The 15,126-nt window shown below is 43.3% G+C and overlaps 1 protein-coding gene across 1 annotated transcript in view; it reads left to right on the top strand.

Moving 5' to 3' along the window:
- Positions 1–12,564, top strand: part of Cnih1 (cornichon family AMPA receptor auxiliary protein 1) — a 13,146-nt gene extending 582 nt beyond the window's left edge. The window contains exons 2-5 of the mRNA XM_055612435.1: positions 3,663–3,731; positions 7,789–7,901; positions 9,134–9,277; positions 11,673–12,564. Of these exons, the coding sequence (XP_055468410.1) occupies positions 3,663–3,731; positions 7,789–7,901; positions 9,134–9,277; positions 11,673–11,700 (354 nt within the window). The 3' untranslated portion in view covers positions 11,701–12,564. The remainder of the gene's footprint in view (positions 1–3,662; positions 3,732–7,788; positions 7,902–9,133; positions 9,278–11,672) is intronic.
- The last annotated feature ends 2,562 nt before the right edge of the window (positions 12,565–15,126 follow it).

The following is a 15,126-nucleotide window of genomic DNA, read 5'->3' as shown; positions in this document are numbered from 1 at the left end:
GGGGCCGCGCGCCCCGGCCGGGGTCGGAGGCCTGCGGCGCGGGGGCCCGGCGCGGTTGCCGGCTGCAGGCTCAGGCCGCGCTGCGCCGTCCGCCAGCAGGGCGGGGTCCGCGCGGACGGGCTGGCCGCGTCCCTCGGCGGGGAGGATGCCCAGTGCGCACCGGGCGGCGACTCTGGGCGTGAAGTTTTCCGAATTTTCATCCTGGAATTACAGGTCGCCTTTTAAGGCTTTCCCGGAGTACGGCCGAGATCAGATAAGCTACTTCAGCCAGATTTCCAACTCCGCTTTGCAGCGCTTGGTGGGCGCCTCTCTAGAACTCCGAGGGCCTGGATCGACTCCCGGTTTCCCCTTAAGTCATACTTGGAGCGGGAGGGCTTCTCCGGAGGCAGCCTTCCGAGCCACCTCTGTGGTCTGGCTGCTTCCTTTAGTAGGTGGAGTTTCAAGCTTATTTGGAAAATCCTCAGAAACTGTCAGCTCCTCATATCGTTGCAGGGTGGACGTATGTATATTCTTACTGTGCCTTGTCCTTGGCCACAGTTCTATCTGAGATAAGAGAATTCGAGTGTCTCTACCGCTTAGCAGGAAGAGAGCTCTCTGGAGATCAGCAAGCCTTAAAAGTTGAGCTCATTTGTTTCGCCCTCCCAGTACTTTCTGGAATTATGGTATAATTTGAATGACGGGGCGGGCTCAACCAGATGTAAATACTAAGTCAGGTTTCATCACCGTCGTGTGCGTGATTAAATGGCAGCGGTAACGTTGCAGAAGGCTCAGAAGGAGGGTGATACCACGGGCCCTCTCCTTTTCCTGAACTGTGTGGTTGCACTTGTTTTAGAGCCTGTCTGCTTGTGGAGTGGGGGATGCTGGTGTAGGCTGCTCACTGTCTCAGACAGAACTGCTGCTTCAGAGCGCTCTTTAGTAGTAACCAAAAACTGGAAGAATATCTTCTGCCCTTTGGTGGAGAACAGGCAGATAGCTTAGGAATGCGAGCTGGCCTCTCAGTGGCTTCTCCTGAAGCTAGTGTCTGGCTCCTTTCCATCTGTACATGTCGCTTGAAGTCATTTGCTCCATTTACAGATGTCGTCTGGGATGGTGGAGATTCATAGAGAGCTTGGCGCTTTCCCCACATTTTCCACATTCTGTGTTTTGGTTTAAGAAAAAATAACTTCGCAATTTAAAAAACGGGTAATTTCATTAGAAAGGAATGAGTCTAGGCGAAATGGGTAACTTTAAGTCTTGTTATAGACTTAAAAAGAAATGTGCCACGGATCAGTGGAGAGCTGTTAGGCCCAGGGATGCCTTAGTCTGGATAATTACTGTACTTTTTTTGGAAAAATTCAAGTGTATGCCTAGTGTACATTATTAGAAACCCATTCAGCAGTTTACTCAGAAGATGCCTAGAAACCAACAGAAAGAGATCTGTCTAGTGGTAAGAGTTAGCTTGCTTGCGTGTGGTGTGTACCGTGGTCCCAGCACCGGGGAGGTGGTGACAGGGTGACTTGGCTACATGAAGTCCTGTCTTGAACTTCTGTTCCTAAAGTACGCTTGAGAATGTATCCCAGACAATGTGATGTGCTGGCTGTTAATGTTCACAACCGATTAAAGCTTATTTCTCCAAACTACATCTTTATACTTTTTTTTTTTTTTTTTTCTTTCAGACAGCTTTGGCTGTCCTGGACTCACTCTGTAGACCAGGCTGGCACTGAACTCACAGAGATCTGCCCACCTCTGCCTCCCCAGTGCTGGGATTAAAGGCATGGGCCACCACCACCACCCAGCCATATTTATACTTTTAACATTTATTGTGTTGGAAATCAGCGACAAAGGAAATCCCTTTTCTTGAATTCTGTACATTTAAAAATTTCAGCTTGGGGGCTGGAGAGATGGCTCAGAGGTTAAGAGCACTGGCTGTTCTTCAACAGGTCCTGAGTTCAATTCCCAGCAACCACATGGTGGCTCACAACCATCTATAATGAGATCTGGCGCCCTCTGGCGTGCAGGTGTACATGCAGGCAGAATATTGTACAAATAAATAAATAAATAACTCTTTAAAAAAATAAAAATTTTAGCCTGTTTTTTTTTAAAGCTTCCTTCCATTCAGAAATATGCTGCCCATTAATATTTTAGACCCTGCGCCATAGTAATGAACATAATGAAATCTTTGCTGCCATGAATATTGTATTTTTAAATCTTTTTTTTTTAAACATGAGATGATTTTATTTTTGTAATCCTAGAAACAGAATGAAATGCTTAAAGGTCACATGGAAACTGGGGGATTTTTATTGTGCCCTAGTGTCTTCTCTTCCACCTTCATGTGTCAGCTGTAAGCATCTGTAAAGTTCCTTTTCAGCACATGAAAAGGTAACATAATTTGTCTTGTTGACTCCACACCTGGTTTGAGGCCCCATTTCTGCTCTTGATGGATTCCCTGGGGATTTTCCCATAGCTTCAGCTCTCTAACTAGCACCAGATACCCGAGTTCCAGTGGCCAGCATGGCCTCTGAATGAGTAGGGGGCCTTCTATTTTTTAAATGTTAGTTTTTTTAAGTAATAAACTTTTTAATATTTTTTTAAAATTAAAATGTAATTATGTCACTTCCCTTTCCTTTCTCCAGTTCCTTCCATGACCCGCCTCCTCCCAAACTCCTGGTCTCCTTGGAGGCCAGAAGTTATTTTTTTCTTCTATTCCTGTTGAGTTAGTTTCTATTACAGAAAGTTAGGGTAAACATATCTAGAGATTAAGAAAAACCTCCACTCCTGTGAAACGAAAAACTTTAGCTGGGAAGTGAGCATATTGAGAGCTAGAAGCGTGTGCCTCTGGGTCAGTGATGATCGCGGGGAGTACCTCAGTGGGCATCTAAGGAGACGTAGGCATGCCTGTGGCTCCGGCCGAGGCAGCTGCCCACACGCCCTTCTGCTCCGACTTCTGACGCCCGAGTTAGTGCCGCCAGGTGGTATGCACCTCCAGCTTTGTCTCTGTGCATTTTAACTTTGAAGGTCTGTGTAAAGGCATTGAGACACTTAGGTTTAAAACTGTGTTCTCCTAGAAGCATGGGCAAAAAAAAAAAAACAAAAACAAACAAAAAAAAAAAACGTTTTAGCAGTGTGGGTGGTTGGGAATAAATTGAATTGTTTGCGTCCATCCTAGAGTCCCAGAGCACTGTGCCAAGGGAGAAGGTTGCACAGATAATTAAAAATGGTCTTTCTCCCTGAGGCTCACGCAGTCCACTGGGGCAGACAGACATGCATGCAAATACAGTTTTCCAGAGTGGGAGATGCCGTACTGGCGGGGATGCGAAAGAAGAGATTCAGACCGAAGGAGTGGTTCAGGATGAGGAAAACTACATCAATAGCCATATGGGTGGGAAAAGCTCATGGCCCATAGAGAAAGCAAGCTGACTGGAAGCATTGGGTAAACTGAAGTTAAGGTCAACGTGGGCTTTCAATCTTTTTTATGTAATTTTATTTATTTGTTTGTTTGTTTGTTTTTGGGCTTTCAGTCTTTAATCTGATTCTTGTTCCTTTTAGCACATTAAGTTTACCGTGTAAATTGTTGTTGAAATGTTACACTTTTGTTTTATTCAGTGGTGTTTTGATGGCTGGGGCAGGTTTGTTGCTGCTTTCTGTTAAAGTGAGTGGTCCTAACTGTTCTAATTTTATTTTAGATCATAGCATTTGATGAGTTGAAGACTGATTACAAGAACCCTATAGACCAGTGTAACACCCTGAATCCTGTAAGTTATGACATAGCATTTATCTTTAGATTTTAAAAACTTATTTGCTTCTAACTTGATATAACTTGAAAATGGCCAGTGTTCCTGGTAGCATGATACGTCTGAATGTTTTGAAGTAGGCAGAATAAAAAGTACTTTTTCCTGTCATACTTGACTGTTCTGTTATTAATCTGCTGGTGATCTTGTCAGCTGTCATACTAACATTCTTCCAATCTGCTTTTTACATTGTCGGCCAAAGACAGTTGAAAAGGTCAAAAAGATTAAAAGAGTCAAAATTGCACTAAAGGTGTGTACTGCTTTTTAGTTGAATGTTTTAATGCCACATCATTTCGCGGGGAGGGCTAGGGCATTCGTATCTGTATTGTTCTGCTCAGTGTGCTTGTTCATGCGCCTGTTGAGGATTATGATTTCATGAAACTTCACATTCTATGCAAATGTTTGCTTGCTGGCCCAGTCAAGTAGGGAAAGCTGTTAAATGCTTATGCATTTTTTAATGTGATAGCCATAGGCACATCTACATTAAATTATTTAGCACAGTGTTTGAAAGTTGGCCAATATAAAATGACATTAATAGCGGAGACTTGGACGCGTGGGCTGTAGTGTGGCCTTAGCTGCCGTATCCAGTTTCACCTCTGGTTATGTGTGGAGTAAATGGGCTCACGCAGCTGCTCTTGAGAGAGGTTTGTTTCAGCTTTGTGTTGGATCCTGAAGTCTTGTTTGTGGGGATGCTTTGGGTCTCAAGATGCCACAGTTCTGTAGCAGCTTGTATCCAAGTGTCTGCATGGTTCTTCCCAGGATACGGTGTTTACCTCAGAGTTCTACAACAGGTCTGTCTTATGTTGGCCCGAGATAGATTTATTGATAATGTGGCTCTGTTGTGGTTTGGGGTTGATTCTAGATACATATTTGGCATCTGAAGGATTCTTCTCTAGTCTGTAGGTTTGACTTTGCCTGATTGGTCAGAAGCTAAGGAGTTACTTGTGATAAAGCAACAGGTAAGTAGTGGAAAGCATATACTCAAAGCTGCTGAGGACAATGAGGAATTCAGTGCAATCATAGTCTCAGGCTCTGACTTGGAAAAGCCCTCAAAAGCCAATTTGATACTTCATGCTGTTTCCCAGGTCAACGTGAGTGGTAAGTGGGCCTCCGCTTTGTGTGGAGAACCTTACAACAAGACTCCCCGGGAAGGAACAGTCACAAAGTTCAGTTTCTGGAATCCCTGTTTAGGAGGTTAGACATGAGAAGATGCTTTGTGGTTGGAAAGAACCAGGTGTGTGTTGTAGAGCATCTTTGCTTCAGCTGTTAAAACCAGTTGTCAAGAAGTCAGGAAGCTGGGATCTTTTGGTTTGTTAGTAGTATTTTGTGTTCTTTGGCGGTTTGTTTTTGATATTTAAATGCTGAGAGTATAGCTAGAATCAAATGAGCACGTCCCTGGGTGCCAGGCTCTGCACAGGAGCATTTGCCCTGGAGCTTTCGTTCAGGTAGGAGAGTAGTTCTTCTCATGAGTAGGACAGTTAGTTGCTTTAAGAAGTCCAGGTACTCCGACCAAGGCTAATGTCAGAGAGGTGAAGGCAGAGACCACAGTTATAAGCTAGACAGCCTAACTTTGGATGTTCAAACTGTGTTTTCCTAACTTAATTATCTTTAAGAGGGACAAATGTCATATAGAGCATATAGTGTGTGATTTCTGTCTTTTCTCAATGGAAAGAAATTCATACTGAGAAAAGGTGTGTGCTTGAGACACCTGCAGCTCCTGGAGGAGAGGCCATTGTTCTAGGCTTGTGAGCTGTAATTTGGGATAGGGTGCCGATAATTGGCTGAACAGCAGTGCATCTGACAGTTTTCCCTATTTCAGTTTGTTTTTACAAGTTCTGCCAAAGTATGGGGGAAGACAAGTATGATTTTTAAAAATGTAAACTTAATAAGAGAATACATACAGTTTTTCATGTTTCAGAATTAATCATTTCAACCATGTTTGCATGAGGTAATTTTTAGGGATACTAGGTTTTATGTGATTTTCTGGTTGTAAATAGAATGAGTTGTGTGGTCATAGACTGTAAAGTTCTGATTTTTAATGAGGCTGCACACCTCAATCTAAGCACTTCAGAGGTAGAGGCGGGAGAATCTCTGTGAGTTCAAGGACAGTCTGGTCTACAGAGCAAAGTTCCAGGACGGTGCTGGGTAGTGGTGGCGTGTTCTTTGATATCAGCACTTGGGAGGCAGAGGCAGGTGGGTCTCTGAGTTCTTTAGCCTACAGAGCAAGTTCCAGGACAGCCAAGGCAACATGGGGGGAAGGAAGAAAGAAGAAAAGCGCTCTCATTTTCGTGAGAAGTGCATAGGGAATGTCTCTGGGCATTTCTGAGGAGCAGCAGTGCAGTTTGACTCCTACTGGAGGGACAGAAGCCACAGGGCCTGTTGGTAGTGCTCTGAGGACAAGTTGAAGAGTGATGGGCTGTGTGAGTCTCCAGTCCGTCCACTCACCTCAGTCTAAGTGCAGTCGCAAAGCAATTACTTCTGTTAGGTGTCAGGCCTTCTGGCTAAGTAGGCGTGTCAGCGTGTAGAGCAGCGTCCTGGGCCCGTCTTTTAACCTGGAGTTGTGAAAGGAGCTCCAGGGGAGTTCGCACTGCATGTTTTCCCTTGTAGTTACTAGGCTTCTAAGATGTCCTTTGCACATTTTCTTGTTAATAGAAATTTGGCCTTAAGTAGAATCATTTATGTCTGTGTCATCCATCTATCTATCTATCTATCTATCTATCTATCTATCTATCTATCTATCTATCTATGTGCATGTGGAGCTTATCTTAGTTATGTATAATGTTGCTTAAATTTGTAAAAAAAATAACTGGTTAGAGACTTAGTTGGCTCTACTAGGATTTTGTTTAAAACCGTGTTCTTTACAGAGTTTATGCCGGGCTGGGGGTCCGGCCCAGTGGGTGAATGCTTGGCTAGAGTGTGTGGGTCTGATGTCCAGAGCTGGTCAGAGTTAGTTGGCCGTATGGCTTTCAGCTGGAAAAGTAGTTCGGGAGCATTAGAAGATGGGCTCAGGCATGCAGGGTGATTTGATTTCTTCTGCAGCCATGGCTTACTCTCAGGGAGGACCCGATTCACACAGTTTTGACCTGATGTGAAGCCAGTTGGTAAATTGGGCTTTGCAGCTATTACTTAGGGGTTTTGGCTAGAATTGGCTTCAGATAGTTTTGATATTTTATTTAACAACTCATCAGATTAGAATGAACCATTTAGGATTAAAAAATGATTTAAAACAAATCATCAAGTCTTCATTATTTTATAAAAGCATGTATGTCATTTGAATTAATTTTTCTTTACTACAGAGGGCTTATTTTCTTTTTGAGTTTTGAGGTTCTACTGGTCTTCTACCATGTAGTGTTTGTGGATAGGCAGGCATAGAGGAACCCAAAGGCTATGTTATAATGGGAACTCCGAAACTTGGCAGTTTCTTTCATGGTTCAGAATTGCGTCTTTTCCCTCCTACATTGCAGAAAGTGTGTCTCTTGCATTGTGTGCCTCAGTGTTCCTCCCATGTGCTGACACGTTGGCTGGTTGGCTTTCCATCGAACACCTTGTGGGAAAGTGATGTGACTTTGTACATGTAGCATTCTTAGTTTTGTTAAAGGCTTAAAAACACTCATCAACTTGTAAGTGGGAGTTTGTTTTATGGATTTTATTATCTTGTTGCATGTGCTCAGGTTATTCCATTTTGTGTTATTGCTGAATGATGGAAATAAAAGCATTCTACTTGATTTATAAGTAATTGAATAATCTGGGTGGTAATTTCAGTTTACCTTCTGCTCTAAGAATTTGAGTTTTAAGTTTCTCATCTTACTATTTTAATGAAAGCGTCTTATCTGCTGACCAGTTTGCTTATAATCACGCTTTTGGTAAAAAGCCAAATATGGAGATAACACTTAGTAGCATCTTTGATTTTCTATTCTAAGAAAGGTGATTTTTTTAAAATGGAAACTTGGTTGCCACTTGCTTTCCAGATGAGCAGCTGTCAAGCCAGGCAGAGTGATAATGGCTTATGTTTTTCTTCCAGCTTGTACTGCCAGAGTACCTCATCCATGCTTTCTTCTGTGTCATGTTTCTTTGTGCAGCAGAGTGGCTTACACTGGGTCTCAATATGCCCCTTTTGGCATACCATATTTGGAGGTAATATTTAAATACACTTAACTATTTCCCTAATTAGAGTGTAACTTTGCTGTGGTTGCCGCGGTTGTCCTGGGTGCTGTGTGTCTGCATGAGGTCTGACAGTTAGCCCTGACCCAGCACAGGTCAGTAGCAGGGAACCCTTAGCGCAGTGCTTGCTTCTCTCTTCCTCAGGGGCCCTTAGACACAGTAGCACACACATCTGTGTGTACAACTAAGTGAGTTTTCATGTATGTGTGAATTTACACAGATTAAGATGTAACATTCTAGCCCTCAGAACATTTTCTGAGCCCAGTATCAAGTCATTACCCCAGACATTTAGCCGCTGTCACCTTAGCTTAGTTTTGCCAATGTTAAGCTTCATCTAAGTCAAAATGTACAACATGTGTCTTTTAAATGTTTCCTTTATGATTTTTAAGGCAGCTAGCTATTTTGTAGATGAGAACCAGATTACATAGGTTTACATAGTTAAGGTCTGACCCAAATACAGTTATTTCTCCCTCCCCGTAAGTTGAAAGCTTTATTTTAAATGGGCGTGTCAGAGTCCCATCTCTCTCACTTTTAGGAAATACGTTAAGGACTGTTTTGGTGTGAAGTGCTATTATGTCTGTAACTGAGTGAACAATTTCAGAAACTGTACTTGTGATTAGAGGTAGAAAGAGAAGGGATACAAAGCAAGTGTGGACGATGTAACACTTGGAGAGGCTGGGCGAAGGCCCTGCTCCTTCTGGGAGTGTAAACTGTGTTTACATAAAGAGTTAAAACACCTGGGCCTGGGAGCGGGTTGAGCATTGAGAGCACCAGCTGCTCTCGTAGAAGACCTGGGTTCAGTTCCCAGCACCCACGTGGTGGCTCACGCTGCCTGGATCTCGGGTTTCAGGGATCTGGTGCCCTTTGCTGGCCTCTGGGCGCTGCATGCACGTTGCGCGTGCGCACTTGCAGACAGCGTACAAACACAAAGTAAAAGTTAATTTTAAGAAAAGAGAAAAAAGCAAACACCTGCTGTTCCTTTTACACCACCCCTGTTTTTATTGGGTCTCTGAAATCCAAGAGACAAGGTGTGATTGGTATAGCTGTTCGTTCTTATTTAGGGTCTTTAGTTTTAAGATTAAGACGGTAAAAGTAAGCCAAGGTGTGCCCAGTGTCTGGAGCGTAACTCCCTGTGGCAAATGCTGGCGAGGAAACCCCCTGAAGGTCATTACCCTTCCACATGCTAACAGCTGTGTCTGTTTCAGGTATATGAGCAGACCAGTGATGAGCGGCCCCGGACTCTATGACCCAACGACCATCATGAATGCAGACATTCTAGCCTACTGTCAGAAGGAAGGATGGTGCAAACTAGCTTTTTACCTTCTAGCCTTTTTTTACTACCTATACGGGTAAGTTTAAAATGTGAAGTGGAAATGTGATTAGGCTTTGTGCCTACCTGCACACAGACTTTATGGTCTCAACACCTTGTTTTAAATGGGGGGAAGTAATGGCAGGCTGCGCGCCCCCCCCCCCCCCCCAGCATATGTCTGCCCAGCAAGCAGCATGAAGCCAATGGCAGGAAGCTGATCAGGGTGCTGCTCCCTCCTTGCAGAAACACTGTTGGCAGAGAACAGTCCTCTTTCTCATGGTGCAGCGGTATTGAGAGGGCGGGTTGCAAAAGTTTGTAAACGTGTTGGCACGCCATATTTTGAGTTCATGATTAGAGACGCTGTAAATGGCCTTATCATCTTTCCAGAGAGTGTCCAGCTTCTCACCTTGTTGTTTTTATAAACTGTGTGTCCTGCCCTTGATTTTTTGGCGTGCCTGATCTGAACAAGATGACTGAGAGTATCCAGTGTCACGGGTGGTGCTCTCATTCTTCCTCGAAGGCTTTCTCAGCTCCTCTGCTCTAAGTGGTCCGGGGACCACTGTTTATTGCTGGACACTGTTTGATAGATTGTGGGTGTTTAGCAGCACCTCTGACCTTTACCCATAAAGATTCTAGTCGTGCTCCAACTCCTCCCAGTCAGGATAGATGTTTTTTGGTGTTGCCAAATACCCATATGGGGAAAAACTGCAGTAGTTGTGAGCCAGTGTTTTAGATATAGTAAATAAAAGCAGATGAGCAAGCAGAGTAGTTGCATGTCTGTAATACCAGCCCTAAGAGTTGGAGGCAAGAAAATTGTGCTTGAGGGCTTACATGAGAACAGCAGCTGAAAAGTACCTTCAAATGAGTGTGCATTAAAGCTAGAAAAAGCTTGCTCGGGGTCAAGTCAGGAAGTCCCAGGAGTGTGAAGATAGCCGGGCCAATTTTGTACTCCTGTCAGGCTTTGCTTCAGAGTGCCCTATGGCACACAGATCAAAACAGCGGGTTAGAGTGGTGCAGTGGGAGGTGCGGTAACATTCTCTTTCTGTGTAAGCGCCTGCAGAGGCTTTCCTGTTAATTTGCAATTAGTTTTAAACTAGTTATACTGGGGCTGGAGAGGGGCTCAGCAGCTCAGGGTCCTGACAACTGTTTCCAGAGGATCCACTTGATCTCCAGCCCCCAGGCTGAGGTTCCTTGCCATCTGTAACTCCAGGTCCAGGGGATTTGATGCCCTCTTCTGGCCTGTGCGGGTACTGTCCATGTAGTGCACAGACAAACATGCAGGCAAGACAACCACATAAAATAATAAGAAATATTAAAAGTTAGCTATTTTAAGGTGAAATAATTAAGCTTTTATTAATTTGCATTTATTGTCTGTTAAGCTTCTATTCACATTTGTACCATCCATCCTAGAAAAGGACAAAGGAAGTTTGTGTGGAGTTGTCTTCTGTGCACCTGGAGACGAAGCATAGTGAATAGTTGTGTTTTTGGTTGTGACCCTCACCTTTAAGGCCGCACCATCTCCAGCTGTGACTAGGTTCTGAATGGTGAAATTCCACCTGTTGTTCAATCTCTCCGATTTTCATGTTTCCAAATGTTTTAAGCTAACATCTGGAAGCTGCTCGAATGGAGTAGCAGTTAAAATTTACTGCAGAAAGAGAAAACCTGCATAAACAGTTGCATTGGAGATGCGTAGTTGTGGCAGAGGTTCACAAGAACATGTTAGTGTGAGGGTTTTGCTCCTTTAAAACTGTCCACATGTGCTCAACTCCTAGCTTTTTTGGAGATAAGAATGTGCATTTCACAACACCTCCCCGCCCCTGTGTGTCTCTTTCTTTTTTAAATGCTTTTATTTATTTTCTGAGAATTTCATATACTATGTTTTGGTCATGTTCCCCAGCCCCCACTGGCTCCTCCCAGTGCCTTTGTATATTGATGGGACTTGCCCTTGGTACTTTGTGAGCTAAGTTACATATTTACTGCCCCGCCCCGGGGGGGGGGGTGTATACCTTTTTGCTGTCCCCATTTCTGTTGCTTCGGGCTCTAATTGGAACATTCCTCCTTTGACCGTTCCTTTGCTTAAAATGGGACCCGAAACAGTACCAGCTGAGTGAGATCTGGCCAGTGAAGGACCTAACAGCCATGGTGCTGACCAGCTCTCCAGAAATGCTCCCTCCTGTGACCAGCTGGTGCTCCAGAGAGTGGTGTTTGCTTTCCTTCTCTGAACGCTGGGCCTCACTGAGTGTTCAGCTGGACTCTTCTGCTTGCTAAAGTTAGAAAGGAAATAGGGGGCCATAGGCAAAAGTCCACGCAGATTAAAGTCATATTCTCAATGGTCTTTTCTGTGGTGCTGTGATACGCTATATAGAGCTGTGAGCTGGCTATATAGAGCGGCTAGATGAGGGGTTTTGAATTAACAACTTCTCTCTTCGTTTCAGCATGATCTATGTTTTGGTGAGCTCTTAGAACAACACAGAAGAATTGGTCCAGTTAAGTGCATGCAAAACGCCACCAATGAAGGGATTCTATCCAGCAGGTCCTGTTTCCAAGAGTAGCCTATGGAATCTGATCAGTTCCTTTAAAAAAAATGACTTCTTATTTTTTAAATGTTTCCACATTTTTTGCTTGTGGAAAGACTGTTTTCATATGTTCTACTTGGATAAAGAATTTAAATGGAATTACGTATAAATTAATATAAAATGATTACCTCTGGTGTTGACAGGTTGAACTTGCACTCTTAAGGAACAGCCATAACCCTCCAAGTGAATGCATTCATTGCTTACTGCCCTCGGTCCATTGGAAGCTTTGTTTAGAGGACTTGTTGGGCTCATTTTGGTTTTATCGAAATGCCATCTAAATATAAATTAGCTGTAGATATGAGGTGCTTCTGGTGAATTGAAATGTATATCTGACTGATGGAAACATTGTAGGTTTCCTCACTTATCACTGTAGATGATTATATATGGACACAACAATAAGAAGAGTGGGATTTCTTTCTGTTGACTTGAATATTATCCCTATATATACTGCATGAGAGAGGGATTGCCCTCATTCCCATCAGAGTAATATACTTGCTTTAATTCTTAAGCATAAGTGATATAAACATGCTGAATTACCTGTAAAGAATGCATTTAAAGCTATTTTAAATGTGTTTTTATTTGTAAGACATTACTTACTAAGAAATTGGTTATATTACGCTTACTGTTCTAATCCAGTGGTCAAGATAGTCTTAAGAATTTGCAAGTACTTTAGATTTTCAAAAATGAACGAGAGAACTGTGTAACCGCCCTGCTGTTCCTTCAGTGCAACACAATAAAACTCTGAAATGAACTGGTGCCAACAGTTACTTCTCGCTCGCTCAGTCCACCATCAAAAGACCTGATAGTGTCATTTTTAGAAGCCATTGTATTGTGTATTTTCTTAAAAATAATACTTCTGGGTCTAAAGACTGGAGAATTTTGAAAGCCCAGGCCCATCACTGTTAACATCTGAGAATACTCTCACCCTCTGCTGGACAGCTCCATCCCCCTCTCACCGATTCCCAAGTTCCTGGGGTGTGTGGAGTCTTAATTGTTGTGGTTTGCTTTCTGTAGCAGTTGGCTTAAAGGTAAGCTTGAAGCCGATTTCTGAATTTGAGCGTTGGTGCTGCTTGTGAGGTAGGCATGTGTTTGCATGTTTTCATGAGTATTTGAATGAGGGTGAAGGAAATTGAACATACTGTGTTTAGAAGTTTCTTCAGCAGATGATAAAAGACAGGTCATTTGTAGAGAGTCCCTAATGATCAGGACAGTTTACTGTTCTGTTCTTTAGTGCAGTAACCCTTCCCAGCTTGGGGACAGACGCTGCCATCTGGAGATTAGATGATAGAGACAGATGTGGAAGGAGAGAATGAAGAGCAAGGAAATCCTACTGACTAACTTGTAGTCTGCAGAGCACGTGCTGGCCTCCTCTTTGTAAGCTGAGTGCTTGCTGGACACTGAAGACTTAGGCTTAGGGCACAGTCAGCCATTTTGTTTCTAATCCATTCCTCATTTTCCTTTCTTGTTCTCAAGGACTACTGACTGTGAGAGACCTGGCCAGGGTTCAAATGCCGGGAGATTTTCTGTTGGCTGTTCATAAATGTTCATCCTAACTGGAAGCTGGTAATAATGTTAGTCTGAAGTGAACTTCAGCTCTTTTATGCAAACCAATTATTTGCAACCATACCAGCAGTTGAAGGTGTCTGTTAGCAGTATAATTTAGGAGACAGTTTTGAACGAGCTTCCAAAGCAATGCCTAGGGAAAAAGAAAGCCGTTCTGCTGCTGGATTCATTGGCTGGCTTTTTCATAGCTATTTACTTTGACTAAATTTCAGATATCTCCAGCCAGCGTCTGAAAGGAGCACCGCCTGCTTGTTAGGTTTTCAGATATCCCCAGCCAGCGTCTGAAAGGAGCACCGCCTGCTTGTTATGTTTTCTTTGGAAAGTACTATTAACCTCAAGGCGGTGGGTTTGAGGTAGAGTGACGGTTTTGTTCTGAGTTCATTTTCTTGATGCACATTGTAGAAGACACAAACATCCTGACATGCAGAAGAATGGCTGTCTCCCAGATGTCAGTGTCACTGTACAGATTTGTTTGGTTATGCTTATGTATTCTGGAGAATGAGTTTCTTAAATGGATTGGTAACTGAGTGGATTCTGAAACTTAGAGAAACATGAAATCACAAAATATAGTTAGCTATGTACTGTGTTAAAACCCAAGCTTGTTGGTGCTATACCACTGTTCAAAGAAAACGCCCCACTCACCCCCCCCCCCCCCACATTCCTTAGAGCTTGCTCCTTTTGCTTTTGTATATTTTCTCTCAAATACTACCTGTGTAGTTGATGGGTGGTCGTTGAGTCCATGTAATCTTTGTGCTGATTTCAAATGCAGCTAGCATTGGTGTGCAAAAGACCAGTCCCTAGATCGTCTGCCTTCTCTGCCTGCATTGCTTTCAGATATATTGTTTGGGCAGAGAAGGTACTTTCCTTAGAATGTTGGTATCACATGATTTTAAACTTGAGTACACAGTGGATTTCAGAACTAATACTTGTCTTTCCCTGTTGCTGATAATTAAAAGCTTTCCTGTGTGCTGGGTGTTAGTCAAACATTTTGACTATAAATTTAACAGACACAATGGGAACTGAGAGATGCATACTTTTAAAATCCAGTTGATTTGAGTGTGAAATGTTCTACCTCCATTAACTACTCACGAATAAGCTTTCTATTGGAAGGGAGTGATTGTAGGATTTGCCAGTATCTGGGGCTGGGGAGGGTGGCCCTTACGGTAGAGTACTTGCCCTGCTAGTCTGGAACCTGTGTTTGGTCCTTGCTACCGACATAAGAGTTGATGTGTACTTGAATCCTACTGTTGGGAGGCAGAGACAGGGGCTCCCTGACAGCCTAGCCTGCTTGGCAAGCACTAGCCAATGAGAGACCCTGTCTCAGAAAGCAGTGTGGACAGGTCTTAAAGGAACCTCTGGTACCTACACATCTGTACACATGCCCTCACAGAGAGCTTTACTAATGCCGATTTCAGTGCCTGTCTAAAATTTAACAGGTGCTGTGATTTTAAAATTGGCTGTAATAGCAGAACTGTGAAGGCCAGTCTATAATTGTAACCTTTACCCAAAATACAAAATCCCTTAAACTTTTGAGATCGTCTTGAAACTTTTTAAAAGTCCCTGGATTAAACATTAGATAGTAGCAGGGTGTGATTTTTACAGCTTTCTCAGTATCCTCATAAGAATCGTAAATTCTAGAAGCTGGCTGGGCATGGTGGTGCACGCCTTTAATCCCGGCATCTGTGAGTTCAAGGCTACCCTGGTCTACACAGTAAGAGCCTGTCTCACAATAAAGTAAAAATACAAATCT

This window comes from Psammomys obesus, unplaced genomic scaffold (genome assembly GCF_907164565.1).
Source record: "Psammomys obesus unplaced genomic scaffold, mPsaObe1.curated_primary_1811, whole genome shotgun sequence".
NCBI classification, from domain to species: domain Eukaryota; kingdom Metazoa; phylum Chordata; class Mammalia; order Rodentia; family Muridae; genus Psammomys; species Psammomys obesus.
The sequence above is the reverse complement of the archived record's forward strand: the minus strand, read 5'-3'. Positions and strand labels throughout refer to the sequence as shown.